Consider the following 19,554-nt stretch of genomic DNA (forward strand, 5'->3'; position numbering starts at 1 on the left):
TTACTAAAATTATTTTTTTAATTAATATATAATTATATTAAGTCATTATTGCTTGCATGTCTATTAAATTAGAACTATAAGTTGATTAAATCACTACTACAAGTTTATCATTATAAGTTCATTAAATCAGATCACGTACTACTTCATGTTTATTAAATTAAATTACCATGTACTACAGGTTCATTAAACTATTACTACATGTTCATTACTGCAAATTCATTAAGGATCTACTTGGAAACTTAAAAAAATTATTTTCTATAAAATGAATTATTTTTTGAAAAATATTTTCATCCGCTTAAAGTTAGAAAATGATGTTTTTTTTGTTTGCCTGAAATTCAAAAAACTATTATATTTTTTTTGTTAGGTTCATTTAAAAAAAAACACATGAACATAAATCTATTATAAAGTTATTTCTTATAAACTATTAATAATTTTAAAGATGATAATAATTATATATATATATATATATAATTATAAATTAAAATTTATAATAGTTATATAGGTTAATAATAATTATAATAAAAAGATGTGAAAAATTATTTTTAACTTGTAACTTATTATAATAAAGATAAATACATAAATTGATAAATATAATAATTCTAAATTATAAAAAAAAAAAAATTAAAGAAAGCCCTTTTTATTTATTTAAATTTTTTTTTAAGATATGGGTTCAGTCAATTAAGATTTTTGTTGTTTTGATTCCGCTCTCAATATGACTCATATTTAATTAACTATTTATAAATGCAATAACTCTAAAATAAAGAAATTGAAGAACAAGCACTTCTATATGGAGACGATATTGCCAAGTTGGTATATAAATATTACTCTCTATAATATTTAAACAAACATTCATTAACATGAACTTTTATTCTAACTTTCAATACAAAAACATAATCTATAAACTGGGAGGACCGTCAAGGTCCTTTATAAATTATTACAACTAGCTAGCCCCCAACATGTCATTAACCGCGGCATGCAGTGCTGAAACAACAAAAAGATGATCTTCAATTCATCCATCCGTTTTGAGGGAACTACCAATATCAATCACGAAACGGTATTTAATATCCTTGTTTATTAATCTCTCAAGAGCCTCATTCACATACTGAATTGGAACTATTTCAATTTCTGGGTAAATTTTGTGGGAAGCGCAGAATTCCAGCATTTCTTGAGTCAGCTGTGTTCCTCCAGTTATGCTTCCGGCAATGCTTTTCATACCTGTGAAACATCATAAGCAACTTAGGAACATGGAAAAAGGAGAATTTTTTTTTTTTTTTAAATTGCAGAGCTTAGCTTTTAGATGAGATAATTATACCAAAACTTAGGCTTCCAGGGCTAAATTTCACTTGTTTAGGAAACCCCACCAAAGCAAGAACACCAGCAGTCTTCAACAGCGACAAGTACAAATCAAATGGGATATCTCCGGATGCAGTGTTAATCAGGAAGTCAAATGATTTCGATAGTGCCTATAACAAAAAGACAGCCATATATGTTTTATTGTCAGCAACCAAATAATCACTTTGATCTGGACAACTTTAATCTTACCATCATCTGTTGTTGATCAGATGAGATCACAAAGTTGTCGGCGCCAAGAAGATTCAGAGCTTCTTCTTTCTTTGATATACTGGTGCTGAAAACCGTGACTTTCAATCCAAGAGCTTTGCCAAACTTCACAGCCAAGTGACCAAGACCACCTAGTCCAATCACACCCAAAGACTTACCAGGTTGATTCATGTTATGTCGCATCATTGGAGTGTACACAGTAATTCCAGCACACAACAATGGCGCTGCTGAGGCAAGAGGGTAATTTTCTGGAATTTTGTAGCAATACCTGTACAAATGATGGTCAGCAACCTAGTACACTATCATCAGTGTTGGGTGATACCGGTAAAGGGCTAAGTCCAACACTTCTGAAAATGTGATGATGATGATATATAAGGAAATAATATTTTGATTGCTCAATTTAGTAGGGGCCATGATGTTTATCCATTCATTGTTTTTTCTTTCTCCAATCAAATTTGAACACAAGTGGGAGTAAAAATTGGAGTACATCAAATATTTTCTTTTTTTTTTTTTTTTTTTTGAAAGGTCAAATATTTTCTTTAAAAAAAGAAGAATAATAGATAATCGTCCGACTAGGAGGCCTAGTGGGTGCTTAGAAGGTCTAGGCGGCCTAGACCACTGATTATGGCGATACGATAGGCGGCCGACCGGTGCCTAGCGCCTAGGTGAAATTATGGTAAGCGCTTGATTTAACAAGTAGTATCTGAGCTAGGTCACCGGCTCTTAGGTGCTTTGAGGGGGAATTGTTGAGTCCTTGATCTTAACAAGTAGAGAAAATTGTGAGGTGAGAATGAATATTATATTATGTTCACCGTACCTTTGATGAACAACAATGTAAGTAGAGTATCCTCCTTTGGTGAGTATACCATCTGCATCTATGCCATCAAAAGTAGGGACAGCTCCCTTTGAACACTCAATTTCTAAATATTCGTTACAATTCTTACACTCCCTGCAAGAGTTAACATAAGCTCCAACTCCCACAGGGTCACCAACTTTAAAGCGCTGAATAACGTTGGACCCAACCTCTTTCACAATTCCTACAATCTCATGTCTGGTAGGCAAGCAGGCAGATAGAAAGAAAATCAAATAAATATTATAAAAGAAGATATATAACTAGAAATTGTACGTCTGAGATTCCATATGATATGATGATGAAGGCTAGGCATCATTCATACCCAGGCACTAAAGGGTACTTTGATGTTCCTCCTTCATTCCTTGTCCAGATAACATCAGCATAACAGATGCCGCAATATGCAATATCTAGCGAAACATCATCGCTCCCGACAACCCTGCATGTTAACATTTAATAATTATATGGCAGATAAGAGTTGCTAATATAAAAAGAAAAAAAAAAAAAAATATATATATATATATATATATATATATATATATATATATATGGAAAATTAAATTTTTTGTTCTTAAGTTATAAAGTAATGATTGAATCCCTCCCTAATTATTTATCACTTTTTGTACTCAAGTTATCATTGACGTTATAATTTTTGTCCCTTTACAAAAAAAAACATAAGAGACGGGAATTTGCAACGTTAATATAATTTATGAAAAAGTTAATAAAATGACGAAAAATAAACATCAATGATAACTTAATGATGAAAAATGAGCACGACCAACAACTAGGGACGATGATAAAATATGACAAAAAATTAAACTGGTTGAAACCAGAAAAATAACAAAAAGAAAAATATGAAAAGATAAAAATTCTTTTACTACAAATAGAAAAGTGTCAAAAAATAATAATGATGTCAGATGTTAAATGACAAAAATGATAATCTGAGACTAAATTTAAAAATGCCACTAAAAACACGAGACCTTTAATGGAATTAACTCAATTCTATAATTATCATATATCTTAATAAAAAGTGCAATAATTTTTCTATATATATAGAGTATAGGTTGTAGGTGTACCTGCGGCTGAAATTATAAGGAGAGAGAACTCCGGATGGATCTCTGGCAGCCCATCCAAGGCAGTTGTGTGTTGAAGGTGAAGAAGCCATGCTTGCTAGCTTGTGTTTCACAGATGATTCTAATCTGGGAAAAAGAATCACAGTACAAGATATATTAAATGCACGTAATTGAATGATTCATAGAGTAAAGATTGAAGCTTTGAATTGAAGGGAGATGGGATTCCGTTTCACTACCAAATGTTTCAGTCCTAGATAGTGTTTAGCCTGTAATGTTTTAATTGGAATCATCCTTGTTCTGGACATATATAGATATGGAAAATATTACATGAATTTTCATTTTTTACTCTTAACTTCTACTTCCTCACATATTTATGATGTAGACACTTTTTTTTTAGACTCACATAATAAAAATATTATATCATTATTTGTCAAGAGTAAAAGTAAGAGAGTAGAATTTATGAATATATGTAATAAAATTATTTTTTTGGTGTATTTAAAATTTTTATTGGAACACAATGACTAATTTCTTCACTGAATTATAAACATTTCAATTAAGAGGGAAAAAAAACTTTATGGATATATACTCCGTAGTACATTAGTTCTTTCACGTCATGAGATCAATTGATAGGCCATTAGCATTGTACTCAAATGGCATGTAGTGGCTCTCTCATACGTGAGGTCACGAGATTGAGCCCCAGTGGAGGTGATACTAACTTTTTGTATTTCAACAGGTTGAGAAAGTAAGTATATATGGACAGATACTATAATGTACTCCGTAATAGAGTTAGTTGTATTAATAAAAAATAAAAACTTTCTGTCATTTTTTACCTAATCCCCTGGACAAAATACTTATTTTATTTATAATATATATCTATCATGGATTTTAATATATAGCTTGTACGTACTGTTATTCAACTTCTCTTAGGCACCACCATTCACCACCCACGCCAACTTATGAATTCAAAATTAACATGCAGCGGAATCTCACACCATCAACTAGAACTCGATCGAGTGATAAGTAGGGCAATTTATATCGTGGACTAGGGTGTACAATGCATCGTGTACCCCGATTCAAAATAACGTCGTTTTGATTCTTTTAATTAACAATTTTTTCGTTTTTTCGTTTTTTCGTTTTGGTCTTAACTTATAAGATGAGTTCTGTGTACTTTGTGATGATATTCTGTGTATTCTGTTTTGACATTCTGTGTATTCTAGTCATTGATTCTGTGTATTCTAGTATGTAATATAATTCTATCCATTATTTATTTTCAATACCATACCTCACGGAACATAAGAGATAATACTTAGGTTTATATTCTGTTTATTCTTTTCATTGATTCTGTGTATTCTAGTATGTAATTCAGTACATTATTGATTTCCAATATCATACCTCATGAAACAGCAAAGATAACACTTATGTTAATAATTTTGTGTATTCTATTCATAAATTCTGCGTATTTTAGTATATGATATGTGTATTCTGGTATATATAATTCTGTACATTATTGATTTCGAGTACCATACCTCATGAAATAGTAACGCTAATACTTAGGCTATTGATTGTGTATTCTATTAAATGATATGTGTATTCTTTTATATGTTTCTATATACATTAATGATCTAATTTTTTTTACTTAATGTTATTGCGCTATTGGAAATCAATAATGCACAGAATTATATACTAGAATGCACATAAACACTCAATAGAATACACAAAATCACTACCATAAGTATTTGCATTCTGTTTCATGAGATATGGTATTGAAATTACTAATGTAACTGTATAATAGAATACTCATAAACACTCAATAGAATACATAGAATTACACATAAGAATACACAAAATTACACATAACGAAAATTGGACGAACGGAACGGTGTCCATCACGCGACAACTCCCCACTAACTTAGTTAAACGATGTCGTTTCGGACCAAGGTCACAGTCCACTGTGGACCCTAGTCCACGATATAACGATTGGATAAGAAGTATATATGTAAATATATAATGATCAACAGGGCCGGATTTATTGGATAAGAAGTATATATGTAAATATATAATGATCAACAGGGCCGGATTTTTTGTTGTGCAAGCTGCCCAACAGCACATGGACTCAAATTTTAGAAGGCCAAATATTTAATTTTTAGCTAGCTAGTTAAGGAATTAAAAAAAGAAAAGTTTGTAATTAATTTTAAAAGACTTTAATGTAGAAATGGTAAAAATGTGTGCTTAAATAGTATTTCATATTGGAGATCAAGAACGGGTTCAAATCCTCACCTTTGCGCATACCTTCCTAATCTTTAAAAAAAAAAATAAATAAATAAACCTTTTGCCTTTCTCTTTGCGCACAGTAGGATTTTACCACCTTTATTATTATTATTATTATTATTATTATTATTATTATTATTATTATTAGAAAAATTACGGTATTGATTTTAAAGATTGCGCTTTTAGTAGGACCTCATTTATTTACAAAAACGAGACAATCAAAATCTAAAAATCAGTTCTAATGATCAATGCAATTATTAAAAAAATTACGGTATTGATTTTAAAGATTGCGCTTTTAGTAGGACCTCATTTATTTACAAAAACGAGATAATCAAAATCTAAAAATCGGTCCTAATGATCAATGCAATGTGCACCTAATCGAAGAACAAGGCTTATCTAATGATTAAATTTTTAGTGGAAATAAGTTGATAAAAAATTATATATAAAATATATTAAATTACGGGATTTATATTTTAGAAAAAATAATCACAACCGTAAAATTGATATGAAATCAAAGGATCAAATTTATTTATACAAAAAATAAGAATAAAAAAGAGAGTTTTCAATTATGAGAATATAAACCTAACAGGAGAAAAGGAAAATTCAAGTCGTGCACACACTCCGCAAATTATATCGTGGACCGTGGTCCACAATGCATTGTGGATCGCGCATCAAAACGACGTCGTTTTGATTAATGAAAACAGACGGATGAATTCGCGCCACTCACTTTCAGTTCATATACACTGTAGTTACATTTCAACACAACTGTAGTTACATTTCAACACAACTACAGTTACATTTTGATATAACTATAGTTTAATTCGATAATATAAAAACACAAATGTGAAACTGTTATTCAGTATCAGTTCATATACACTGCAGTTACATTTCAACACAACTACAATTACATTTCGATATAACTACAGTTTCATTCGATAATATAAAAACACAAATGTGAAACTGTTATTCAGTATCAGTTCATATACACTGCAGTTACATTTCAACACAACTACAATTACATTTCGATATAACTACAGTTTCATTCGATAATATAAAACACAAATGTGAAACTATTATTCAGTATCAATTCATATACACTACAGTTACATTTCAACACAACTACAGTTACATTTCGATATAACTACAGTTTCATTCGATAATATCAAAACAAATGTAAGGTAGTATCTTTTGAGATGAACTGTAGTGTCAATTACGGGCTCCGTCTCCCACTTACTGAAACGACGTCGTTTTGGGACCACGGTCCACAATGCATTGTGGACTGCGGTCCACGATATAAGACCTGGCACACACTCTCCTTAAAACCGATTCGCTACCTCCCGATGGTGCTATGAGTGTTGTAGCATTAGTCTTCCCAATATTTTATAACTAATATATTTTAATATTTATAATATAACCCCAAGTATATATGTGACCGAATTATCAAACCCTAGCTTCCAAAATTCTCAATTTTATTTCGTTTTTCACTTCTAATTTTACGATCTTCTTGCTAATTGTAATTTTGTATTAATTTAGGTATATCTTTAAATTTTTTTACACATATATAGGCGCTGACATGTAGGCCTTAAAGTAGACTCAAAATAAGGCAGTCTAGTCTTTTCAGGTTTTTTTAGGATTTGGTTTGCAACCTGTGCGCGAGAGAGAGCTTCTAAGGTATACAATTCAAACTCCTCCTACAAGGGTATTGTATATATAGTGGTGCAAATTCACACCCAAACCAATGTGAGGCAAGTACTTTTCCAAGTCTTTCCATCCTATTTTCCAACTCAAATGTGTCTACTTTGATATTAATTTTTCATTCACCATTGTCTATTTTGAGTGTACAATATATCAATTTTTTCATCTTACTACGAAGAATTAAAATTCATTTTGATCCGATTCAAATCAGAAGCGTATTCACATATATTTGTATCACAAAATAACCACTTAAATGTCATTTTAAACTAAAAATTCCAACATAAGTTTCAAACCGCCCTTGAAACTGACTAACATGCTAGTGTGATTAATAAGTTTCAATTAGAATTAAAGTCAAGAGATAAAAAGAGACGTAACAACTAACAACAGAAAAATAAGGAAATAGGCATTATCAATGACGTATCACTTACCTCACCAAAAAAAATGACGTATCACTTACTTCTCCCAATTGTCAATGACGTATCACTTTCTTCCTTGGGAGAAGATGAAAAATATAAGAAAATAAACAGTATACTCTCTAATCCAATGGGGTAGCTCAAGTGGCAAGTGAGCTCTCTTTGTGGGAAAGAATTTTGGGAGAACTTGGGTTCGATTCCCACAAGTGACGATTCCCCCTGGACCAGCTCCTGTGCCTCTTGGAGCGAACGTGGGTGGACTTGGACCATTAAACAGACAGAGAAAGCGGGAAAGACCCCGTGAACAGTATACTCTCTAATTTCAATACATTGCCTATATTTAAACTCCAAAGCAATTATGCTATGGACCTGGTAAGGTAGACCAGGTTTACTTAAAAAAACAGTATACTCTCTAATTTCAATACATTGCCTATATTTAAACTCCAAAGCAATTATGCTATGGACCTAGTAAGGTAGACCAGGTCCAAAACCCGCGTTTAAAATATTTTGTGAATATAGAGTTCAAAAATTGTGTTATATTGTTGAATATAGAATTATGAAATTGTAAATATAGAGTTATGTAATTGTGAATAATTATAGAATTAAAAAATTATGAATATAGATTTCAAAAAATTGTGAATATAAAATTTTACAACTGTAAATATTGAATTCTATAATTGTAAATATAAAATTCTAAACTTGTAAATCTAAACTCGAGTCTACATTGCAAAGTGGATCCAAGTCCATGGCAAAACAACCGCAGCACCGCCTTTCGGTTGGCCGGCCCCAACCCAAGTTCACAATAATGTTTTGTCTTTCAATCACTGGACTTGCGACAATGTTCAGGTATTATTTCCACAAAAATGGATAAATTGTGAAGTACTTGTGCATGCATTGACGGAGAACATAGCCAAGGATCGAATATCCTTGACCTTTGCGATGGATGATTTCCTTCCACTCAACCACATCCCTCAGTTTATTGAACATTTGAGCTATTTGGATAATAGTTTGAATTGTTTGATCAATTTTACCTGTTTAACTTGGTAAAACATGTGCTAAAATATGCACCATTCTTTGTATTAAAATGCACCACAACGTGTGCTAAAATGCACAATTCCACTTATTGAAAAATTCACATCCCAGATTATAAACATGCACTATTTCACTTATTAGAAAACATGTGTTAAAATACACACCATTCTACGTATTAAAATGCACCAGATGACGGATTAAAACACATCATTCTACAACACAGTTACACACCATTCTACATATGAAAATGCACTAGTGGACAGATTAAAATGCACCATTTCAATTCACGTATTATAGATACTAAAATTACCATAACACCCCCCACTTAACATATGCGAACTGCAATTGCCACCAGAACTGCAATTACCACCATAAGATTACCCAAATCTGACAGCACAAATGCAGCCGCACAACCACATGGGAGCTCACCGCCTCATTTGAACCTATATATATATATATAATACCTTAATGCAGTTTTTCCCTTCAAAAGAATATACTTGTGTGTGTGTATATATATTATTGAGTACCATACATTATAGTAAATTGATCCATATAACCCAAAATATAACCTTAATCAAACAAGGTAGTATTATATTCCACAATCCAAACCAACGGCGGAATACGGATGGAATACGTGACGGAAACGCTCTCTGAAGAAAATTCACCAGCGGCGACCACTCAGTCCCCGGAGGAGGACGATTTACTGCAACGGAGTACAAAGAAATCGAAGAGAGGCCGAGAATCAACAGGAAACACCACACTAGGACTAGCCGAAGGGATTGTTCAAGAAACCCCTATGAGAGCCGGCTTCCAATCGCAGGAATCCACACAGTGGCAAACCCCCGTCGAAACTCCAAGTAATGCATGGAGAAGAAGAGACAACGCCGACCCTCTGGAGAAGGAGGTGGTTTCGGATGAAGAAGCTATGGTAGATGGCGACTCGAGTCCCAATTGCCCTGTCGTAACAATGACCAGGGAGGAGAAGGAGCGTCTGAGATGCCCATGGAAAAGAACACTGATCATCAAAGTCCTCAGACGCAAGGTTGGGTACTCTTTCCTTCGGTAGAGACTCCAAAGCTTGTGGAAACCAGACGCCAATTTCGACCTAATCGCAATAGATTAGGACTACTTCTTGGCAAGGTTCGACTCACTCCGTGACTATGAGTTCGCAAAGTTCGAAGGCCCTTGGGTTATCTTGGGGCATTATCTGACGGTTCAAGAATGGCAACCGAACTTCTACCACCAGAATAACAAGTTGAACAAGCTTCTGGTTTGGGTAAGATTTCCAGCGCTACCAATCGAGTACTTCAAAGACGATTTCTTGATGAAGATAGGCAAGAATATAGGTCGCCTAGTGAAGGCCGATACCACCACCAGTCTGGTTTCTATTGGGAAATTCTCTAGAGTTTGCGTAGAATTGGATGTAACCAAACCCTTGTTGTCTAAATTCACGTTGGAAGGCGAAGTGGTACCTATTGAATATGAAGGAATTAGGCTGGTCTGTTTCAAATGCGGAATATACGGCCACAAACAGGGCTAGTGCAACGCGGAGGGACAAAATAAAGGTGACAAGGCGGTAGACGATGGCACGAGTCAAGCTCAGAACCCTACCCGTAACAAGAATGGGGAAGGATAAATAGTGCATAAACCCACAAAACCAACCAGAGGTCTGAAGCAGAATTTTGGTGAGTGGATGTTGATAGCAAGGCAGGAAAGGAGAGGCCCACGAAAGGGGGGTTCACGGGTTCTGGATTCGACAAACAATGGTCACGGTAGACATCAGACCGGGGACACGAGAACTCCACATCTGCAATCACGGTATGCGGCTCTGGAAGGCCTAGAGGAAAGTGCAACCGAGGATCTCGTGGAGAAACTGACCACGACAGTTGACCATAATGCACCAGCCCGCCTCCCAGCCATTCGAACGAATCAGAATTCCCACACACCTAGGAGACAGAGTGCTATTCCCCAGCAGAGTACTGCGAGACAGCCCATCCCACAAGCCCGAGGTTCGGGTAGAAGTAGGGGCGGAAGGGGAGGGGCGCCGAGAAGAGCCGCGGCTGAATCCAAGCACATTGTGGTAAGAGGTTCCAATCGCTGGAAACAAATCTCTAGCTCTGTGGTTCACCATGTGAATGACAGGCCGAAGTCTTCCCGCAGAGAAGATTTTGATTATGAGCTTATTGGTGACCCCCTAGACATCCCGATGATTCTTGAGAATGATCCACAGATCCCAATCGATGAAATGGGTGATGTTGGGGGTCAAATTAACCCCGGGGATGCGGTGATGGGGGAAAACCAGTGCTCCTGGGCACTGTGCTCTGTCTTCAATTTGTTTTTATGATCTGTTTGTCATGGAACTGTCAGGGTGCTGCATCAAAAGAATTCAAGTGCACCCTAAAACATTACTGTTTTGTTTATAAACCGGATGTTGTTTGTTTGGTCGAGCCAAAGGTCTCGGGCATACACGCTAACTCCATTTGTAATAGCCTAGGTTTTGAAGACTGGGCTCGTGTAGAAGCCGTGGGTTTCTCCGGGGGCATCTGGGTACTTTGGAAAGCCTCGATTAGGTTGGAAGTTTTAGATACTCACCCGCAATTTATTAGTTTGCAGGTAAAGGAGGGATTGCTAGAGCCATGGGAACTGTTAGTGGTATATGGGAGTCCCAATGTCTCTTTAAGGAAAAAATTTTCACTGATTTATCTGCTGCTAACTTGAATCCACAACCGTGCTGGTTGGTTTGTGGGGATTTTAATTCGGTGACATGCAGAGAAGAAGTCAATAACCCGAGCTGCTACAATGCTTCAAGGAGTGCAGACTTTGTAGATTGGATTTTCCGGGAAGGGCTGGTGGATCTAGGTTATGAGGGGTCGAGGTTTACTTGGATGCGAGGGTCGAACACATCACATTTTAAGGCTGCAAGACTCGATCGAGCCCTAAGCAATGTGTAATGGAGTTTCAGGTTCCCGGACGCCAGAGTCGAGCACCTTCCGATCATCAACTCAGATCATTCTCCATTGCTAATTTCAAATAATCCTCAAACACGGTTTCATGGGGTTAAAAAATTCAGATTTAACTATATTTGGACCACTCATAAGGATTTTAACAGGTATGTCCAGCAAGCTTGGAATTCAGAGAAGGAACTAGATGAAAACATTGCAGCAACGGCAGCATCACTCGCATCATGGAATATACATGTGTTTGGAAATATTTTCTATAGGAAGAAAAGACTCTTCGCAAGAATTAAAGGGATCCAAAGAAGCTTAATGCAACACGCTAGACAGGACCTATTAAGATTAGACAGAAAATTGAGAAATGAACTGGAGGACACATTGCACCAAGAGGAACTTATTTGGTTCTAGCGCTCAAGGGAAGAATGGATCAAATCCGGGGACCGCAACACCAGATACTACCATCTAGCCACCTCTGTGAAGAATAAAAATGGAAAAATTAAGGAATTAATCACAGAGAATGATACTAGGATCACAGATGAGCAGCTTTTAAGGACACATATTCAAAACCACTTCGTTAATTTCTTCTCGGACGTCAGAACGGTAAGCTCGCAAACTGCAATTTATGGAAGATTTCCAGTATTAAATGAGAATGAATGGCAGATGGTGAATCAACCCTTCCTTCTGGAGGAAGTTAAGAAAGCACTTTTTGATATGGATCCTTACAAAGCGCCAGGTCCGGATGGTTTTACTGCAGGATTCTACCTGAAGGCATGGAGCACCGTTGGCGAGAGCTTGGTAAAGTTCGCTTTGGATTTCTTTGCAAATGGAAAACTACCCAGGGGCTGTAACGACACGGTCATAACCCTCATACCCAAAGTACCGTGCCCACACTCGGTAAAACATTTAAGGCCAATAGGCCTTTACAATATAAGCTACAAGATACTGACAAAGATGATGGCTTCCAGACTTAAAGAAGTATCCAAGAAACTGATTGGACCATTTCAAACCAGCTTTGTGCCAGGAAGGCAAATATCGGATAATATAATTGTATTCCAAGAGGTCCTGAATTCAATGAGACTAAGGAAGTCTAAAGTAGGTTGGATGGTTCTAAAGGTGGATCTAGAAAAGGCATATGACAAGCTAGATTGGAGCTTCATCGAAGAGTTGCTTAGGGAAATAGGACTTAATAGGACGTGGAGAAGGAACATAATGGAATGCAGCACTTCATCAAGACTGGCAATAAATTGGGATGGTCACACGTCAGACTAGTTCCAACCTAAAAGGGGAATTAGACAGGGAGACCCTATTTCACCACTTCTTTTTGTTCTTTGTATTGAAAGACTAAGCCATATAATAACTAATTTTATAGAAATGGGCAAATGGAAAGGAATCAAGCTAAGCAGAAACGGACCTAACCTCTCTCATCTATTCTTTGCAGACGACATGGTGTTGTTCGGAGAAGCTACGGTAAAGCAAGCGAAGGAAATGATGAGATGCCTGGGCTCATTCTGTGATCAATCTGGCCAGGCAGTTAATGTTCAGAAATCGTCACTGTTTTTCTCAAAGAACACAACGGATGAACTCCAAATGCGAATTATGAACATAACAGGAATTCCCAGGGTCAAGGATATGGGGAAATACTTGGGAGTCCCTTCAATACATGGAAGACTCAAGAAGGCCTCATATTCGGGGCTGATTGAAAGGGTGCAGCAAAGATTAGCGGGTTGGAGGTCAAGGACGCTCTCACTAGCGGGCAGACAAGTACTAGCCCAATCGATGCTTGCATCAATACCATACTATACTATGCAAACCACACTACTGCCTAAAGGTGTAATCTTAACTATAGAAAAGCTGACGCGAATTTTTTTATGGGGGAGCTCTTCGGACCATAGAAAATGCAATTTGGTAAGTTGGGAAACAGTCACAAAGAGTAAAGACAACGGATGTCTAAGACTCCGCAATCTTGAGTCGATGAATGAAGCGTTTATGGTGAAACTTGGATGGCACCTCCTACACGAAGAAGATTCTCTGTGGTCGCAGGTGCTCAAGTCGAAATACAATATCTGCACAAGTGATTGCTCTACATGGCGTTCAAGACCAAATAGCTCTAATGTTTGGAGAGGGATCCTGAAAGCAGTACCACTATTGCAAAAAGGTTTGGTGAAGACAATCAGAAATGGGAAACGGAAGTCATTCTGGCACGATTGCTGGCTGGGTGCATGTCCACTGCACGAACTCGCTACAAGGACAGTGCCAAGCACCGAAATTCGCAAATCTGTGAATGATTATTGGACTGAGCAGAATAACTGGAATTGGAACGTATTGCAACAACTACTTCCGGTTTCAATCCTTGATGAATTAGCAGCAATTTTAATTGATGACGACCCAGAATCTGAAGATTTAATGGGATGGAGGAATGAGGACTCAGGAGCCTTCTCGGTTCGATCTGTCTATGATTTAACAAAGGAATGCTCCACAGCACCCCGAGGCGGCTAAATGGAATGCAATTTGGAAACTTAAGGTACCTAATCGAATACGAATGTTCTTATGGCTAACCAGGCATGAGAGATTGATGACCAGCAGCATGAGAGTGAAAACAAATTTGGCGATCTCAGATTAGTGTTGGCATTGCATTGGCAACACGGAAGATGTCGACCATGCCCTGCGCAAATGCCTTGCGGCTGATGAGGTATGGAAGTCAATACTCCCTCAAAGGCAAATGAATTCTAGAAATTTACCATTTCGAGACTGGTTAGATCAAGGTTTGTCTCAGAAGGGCATTGGTCATAGGCCTCAACAGGATAATTCGATGTTTGCAATTACACTTTGGTGGATTTGGAAGTGGAGAAACGAGGCTATCTTCTCCAACTCCCTCCATCCTCTTCAATATAAAAAGGGGTGGATCAGCTTTTAGATGGAGCAGGGTGGTGAAGGGTGGTAAGTGGTAAAACGAAGAGTTAAACTCCCCGAGTGTCGTGTCTCTCAAGGATGGCGAATGGGAACCGAGTTAGTGTGTTGACATCTAAGAGGTTGAAGAGAAAGAGTTACGGAAGTGCTAAGGGTTGGGTTCATTTGTAAGAAGGGGAAGGTTGATAGTGGTTGTGTAAAATAAAGAAAAGTAAAGTAGAGATTGGGGCTTTAGGCTTTTCCATGTGGTTTATCTTTGGTTGGTTTTACGAGTGCAAGTTGTGGAATAGACTAGGGAGTTCATGGCACACTACCAAGTGGCGTCACACTTTGGACTCCCACATCCTCATTCGGTTGGGGCATTTCATCGAACACTTTGTCTACCACTCTTCTCGGATCTTGTCCTTTCGGACTAAGAGCGGAGATGTGGGTGAACTAGACTCGTGAGTGGCCGCTATCGCGCACACACTCACTTCCTTTGGGTTTGCTACCTAATGTGGCCACAATAGGCACAAAGCTTGAAAAACATCATCCACACAAGTTCAACATCCAACAAGCAAGCAATTCACAAATCAAAGCAATAATATTAAACATCCACATAGATCTACCATGGGGCCACCAATCCCCTATCTAATCTACTCTAGCATACTAAGAAACAAGAAAAAGAAAGGAAAATTCAAAGAAACAAGTATTGAATTAGAATTTGAAGAGAATGGTTACCGCCCTTGAAAAAGGGGATCTTTACAAGCCTTGGTCTTGAATTCCCAATCTTCCTTCTTGCCCTTGATCTATTCTAAACTACGAATGGAATTTTCCCCCAAGAGGGAAGAAAACCCTTTAGATCTATCTACTCTATTCTATCCTATGCTATGAATTTCTGATCTCTTCCTCTCCTCTCTTTAGGTTTAGGGCAAAAGGAATTTATATAGGTGACAAAGAAAGAGAAACAAATTTTACAAAATGACCCTTGGCCCGACCACGCTTGTTCACACGCCTGTGAGCGGCGTGGTGGCTCTCTGCAATAATTCCACGCCTAGCCACACGCGTGTGAGGCTGCGTGGGACGCTACTGCATTTCGGCTCGTTTGTCTTTTGCTCTATTTCAACTTCAAATCCCTCTCCAACCTGTGAAATACTTCCAAAACTCTTCCTAGAAATGTTGTTAGAAGAAATTGATCGCATTTGAGCTAAAATGCATGCAATTGTTGTAATCGGAAGTCAAAACGATGCGCTTTTAATCTAATAGAGACCCCTTATAAGTGTTATCCTTGGCGCTTATCAAAGTTTCCACACTTAAACCTTTCTTGTCCTCAAGCAAGCATACTTTTCTAAGCCCTAATCATATAAGCACCAAGGATAGTTTTTCTCTCACGGTTGATTGATCAAGTGATGCGTAGGTGTTCAGAGTTGAGCGGGTGAAATCCCCTACACTATCTACCAAGACTACTAAACTCGTGCCAACCAAATGTAAGAAATATGCTAAGGAAGTCAAGGTCTCGAGAGATGGATATTTCAAGAGAAGATTTTTGTTCACATCTTTCAAGCATGCAAGTGACAAAAGAGTTTTCACCTTGTATTTTCTAGGGGCCTCAAGCCGATCCGACTAGTGGGACCGATGCTCACCCCTTAGCCAATTTCCAACCTAACGCAAGCCTCTTTACATAATATAAGTGAGGGCAGGGACATGGACCGCTCATCGCCATGGCTTGGGCGATCACTCTATTTTCTCGTTTCCTAGGATAACGTCATCAGGCTCCCCGACTTCACATGGAGATCCATGCTTTTTCGAAGGTCAGTGCAATGGGTGCCCGAATCCTAGCGAAGTGGCTCACCTCCTCTCTATTTTCTCATCTTTCAAGATCTCTTCGGGGTAACCGACTTCACATGGATCTCCATGCTCTTTCGAAGACAGTGCAATGGTTACCCCTTATCCAGACAAGATGGCTCACCTCACTTTTATCTCAAGGAATGGCCTTTTGCCTTTATTCACGTTTCACCATATCAACCCCTCATGCCTTTTTCTAGGGATTAGGGATTGTTTTCACTCAAAGTTCACTTAGGCTCTCTTTTTGCCCCATGTCCTGCTAAGATTAATTCAGTTTCCAAGCCTCGCTATTCTTATCTTTCTAAAACTCAAAGGATTCACACTCCCACTTCGAGAGATCCTTGACTGGGGTCCAAACAAAATACAAGGTGAAAGCATGCAAGCACTTCATCAAAAAATTTCAATTTGGGTCGGTATGTGCAAGTTGGTGCAAAGTGAAGCTTCCAAAGCATATTTAGGACATTCAATCCTTGGCACAAGGTTAGGAGCCCTCCTAGATAGTATTGGCAATAACACACCCTATAGGTTCCTATACCTTATCACTTAATCAATCAACTGTTTCAAGAAGCATACACCCTTTCCACACTTTAAAAATAAACATCGTCCTCGATGTTTCCATAAGGAACGGAGGAAAAAGGATATATGTTTAAGGGTTCTACACACGCCCCTTTTCCACACTTAAAAGTGCGAACTGGGCTAAAACAATTCTAACAAATAGACTACATCCGACACAACAATTTTATGCAGCTCTTCATTTGCGATTCTAGAAAATAAAGCAAACCAAAACAGGGCATTGAATTAGGATAAAAGAAATACTTACAATTTGTATCCTTATCAAAGTTTTGCAATCTATGTATGCCCTTCAAAACTTGGTCAGAGTAAAGGTAAGGAAATAAATTAGAAGTTGAAGTTATACCTTTTAAGATTGGTCTTTCATGGTGGTTGGTGGAGTGGTCCCTTCTTCTTCTTATTTGTGGGTTGCCTCCCATAAGCGCCACGTTTAACGTCTTTGGCTAGACGAAACGTGCAAGATAAAACATAAACAGGAATATAGCTAAAAATATAAACAAAAGTAAAGAGATTGTCCACAATCAATTGTTCAGAATTATCAGATCACAAGTTATCATCATCAGAATTTGTCTTTTCTCTTCTTCAGTTTCTTCCTTCCTTCATGCTCTCTTGATTTCCCTGATCTCTCTCGAGATCTCATCCAACTTTTGCATTTGATCCAAGTGCAATTGGTATTGGAAATTTTGGAGGGATCTCCAATCAGTGACCGGGGTGAACCAGCTCGGAATGTTGAAGGTAGAGGAGTTGGGGTCTTGCTCTTCAGGTTGTGGTGGAGGTACAGACGGTCCGGGCTCTCTTGGTGGTGGAGAATACATTGAAGAATCCAACGGCGAGTACATTTCCGAGAGAGACGGGGAATTGAATGACATCGGAGAAGGAGTGAATCCCGGGGATGTCATGGGTGTGTTAGCGTGATCATCCGCCATCTCCTCATCTACCCTCGTTCGCACTAGTTGTCTCAAGTGAAGTCTTGCGACGTCCTCGGGAGTTAAAGGAACTATGTGTGCTCTTGGAAGCCGATGTTCAAACCAATTCATTTTCATTTGATTGCCCAGAGAGATGCATAGCCTCGTCACCAAGGGTCCTATAAAGATTGCCCTGGCGGACTCTTGCTGTTGCGCAACAAGCAAGTTCCTGCAAATCGCGCTCATGTTCACCGAGTTCCCGGTGTCCATACTCCATAGCATGAACAACTCCGCCTTTGAGACTCGGTCATAGTCTCAGATCTTCCTTCCCATGAATGAGCGATCACCTTACATAAAACCTTTAAATCCTCCCTTACAATCTGAGAGACTCTTACCCTCGACCCTTCCCATTCGACTCCTTGTCTTGTGATAATCGACCAATATTTTCTCGGAATGTCCCTGTCTCCAAAGTCGTGCCTTAGTCTCCAGTACCAATTCTTCAACTGGTCTTCCTCATTGTAAAATCCAAGGAGAACACCCAAACAGTTGACCGATATGTTATAGTCCTGGTTGAAGAGTCTAAACTTAATGGTAGGGCTGTAGAGATCTCCAGCCACTCCGTCAACCTTCAAGCTTGCGATAAACTCATGTACTAGAGGGATAAAAGTATCATGTCTCCAGCTTAACAGATTGTTCCAATATGGCTCTGCAATCAACCTCTCCAGTCCATATTTGCACTCATAATCCTCCAATACTCTCAAGTCTACATATCTCCATTGCACAATAGGGTAGTTCAACAACTGCCTGTATCGCCCTAGCATGGTTGCTGTCATCAGTAAAATCTGAGTCCCGGTGGGTACTTCAATATAGCGAGTGTTAGCGTCCCTAACACTGTTTTCTTCTGCCGGGGCTTTCCCTCTTTGGAGCCTTTGAGCAATCTGTTGTGCAAGGTCATATGGCGAAGACATCTTTCCTATAACATGGGTAANCGTTTAACGTCTTTGGCTAGACGAAACGTGCAAGATAAAACATAAACAGGAATATAGCTAAAAATATAAACAAAAGTAAAGAGATTGTCCACAATCAATTGTTCAGAATTATCAGATCACAAGTTATCATCATCAGAATTTGTCTTTTCTCTTCTTCAGTTTCTTCCTTCCTTCATGCTCTCTTGATTTCCCTGATCTCTCTCGAGATCTCATCCAACTTTTGCATTTGATCCAAGTGCAATTGGTATTGGAAATTTTGGAGGGATCTCCAATCAGTGACCGGGGTGAACCAGCTCGGAATGTTGAAGGTAGAGGAGTTGGGGTCTTGCTCTTCAGGTTGTGGTGGAGGTACAGACGGTCCGGGCTCTCTTGGTGGTGGAGAATACATTGAAGAATCCAACGGCGAGTACATTTCCGAGAGAGACGGGGAATTGAATGACATCGGAGAAGGAGTGAATCCCGGGGATGTCATGGGTGTGTTAGCGTGATCATCCGCCATCTCCTCATCTACCCT

General features: G+C 38.0%; 1 protein-coding gene across 1 annotated transcript; it reads right to left on the bottom strand.

Moving 5' to 3' along the window:
- Positions 1–1,009: 1,009 nt before the first annotated feature.
- On the bottom strand, positions 1,010–3,749 carry LOC115999451 (probable cinnamyl alcohol dehydrogenase 1). The gene is made up of 7 exons (XM_031239300.1): positions 3,720–3,749; positions 3,487–3,609; positions 2,736–2,849; positions 2,378–2,611; positions 1,543–1,828; positions 1,313–1,463; positions 1,010–1,215 (listed from the first exon to the last, which is right to left on the bottom strand). The coding sequence occupies exons 2-7, from the start codon at positions 3,573–3,575 to the stop codon at positions 1,010–1,012; spliced, it is 1,080 nt and encodes a 359-aa protein (XP_031095160.1). The 5' UTR covers positions 3,576–3,609; positions 3,720–3,749.
- Positions 3,750–19,554: the final 15,805 nt, after the last annotated feature.

The sequence above is a fragment of the Ipomoea triloba genome, chromosome 12 (assembly GCF_003576645.1).
Source record: "Ipomoea triloba cultivar NCNSP0323 chromosome 12, ASM357664v1".
Lineage (NCBI taxonomy): Eukaryota > Viridiplantae > Streptophyta > Magnoliopsida > Solanales > Convolvulaceae > Ipomoea > Ipomoea triloba.

Coding starts and splice junctions, on each gene's coding strand:
- LOC115999451 (XM_031239300.1), bottom strand. CDS start 3,575: ATGGCTTCTTCACCTTCAACACACAACTGCCTTGGATGGGCTGCCAGA. Junction 2,850..3,486: donor CCTTATAATTTCAGCCGCAG/GTACACCTACAA, acceptor GTTAACATGCAG/GGTTGTCGGGAGCGATGATG. Junction 2,612..2,735: donor AAGTACCCTTTAGTGCCTGG/GTATGAATGATG, acceptor CTTGCCTACCAG/ACATGAGATTGTAGGAATTG.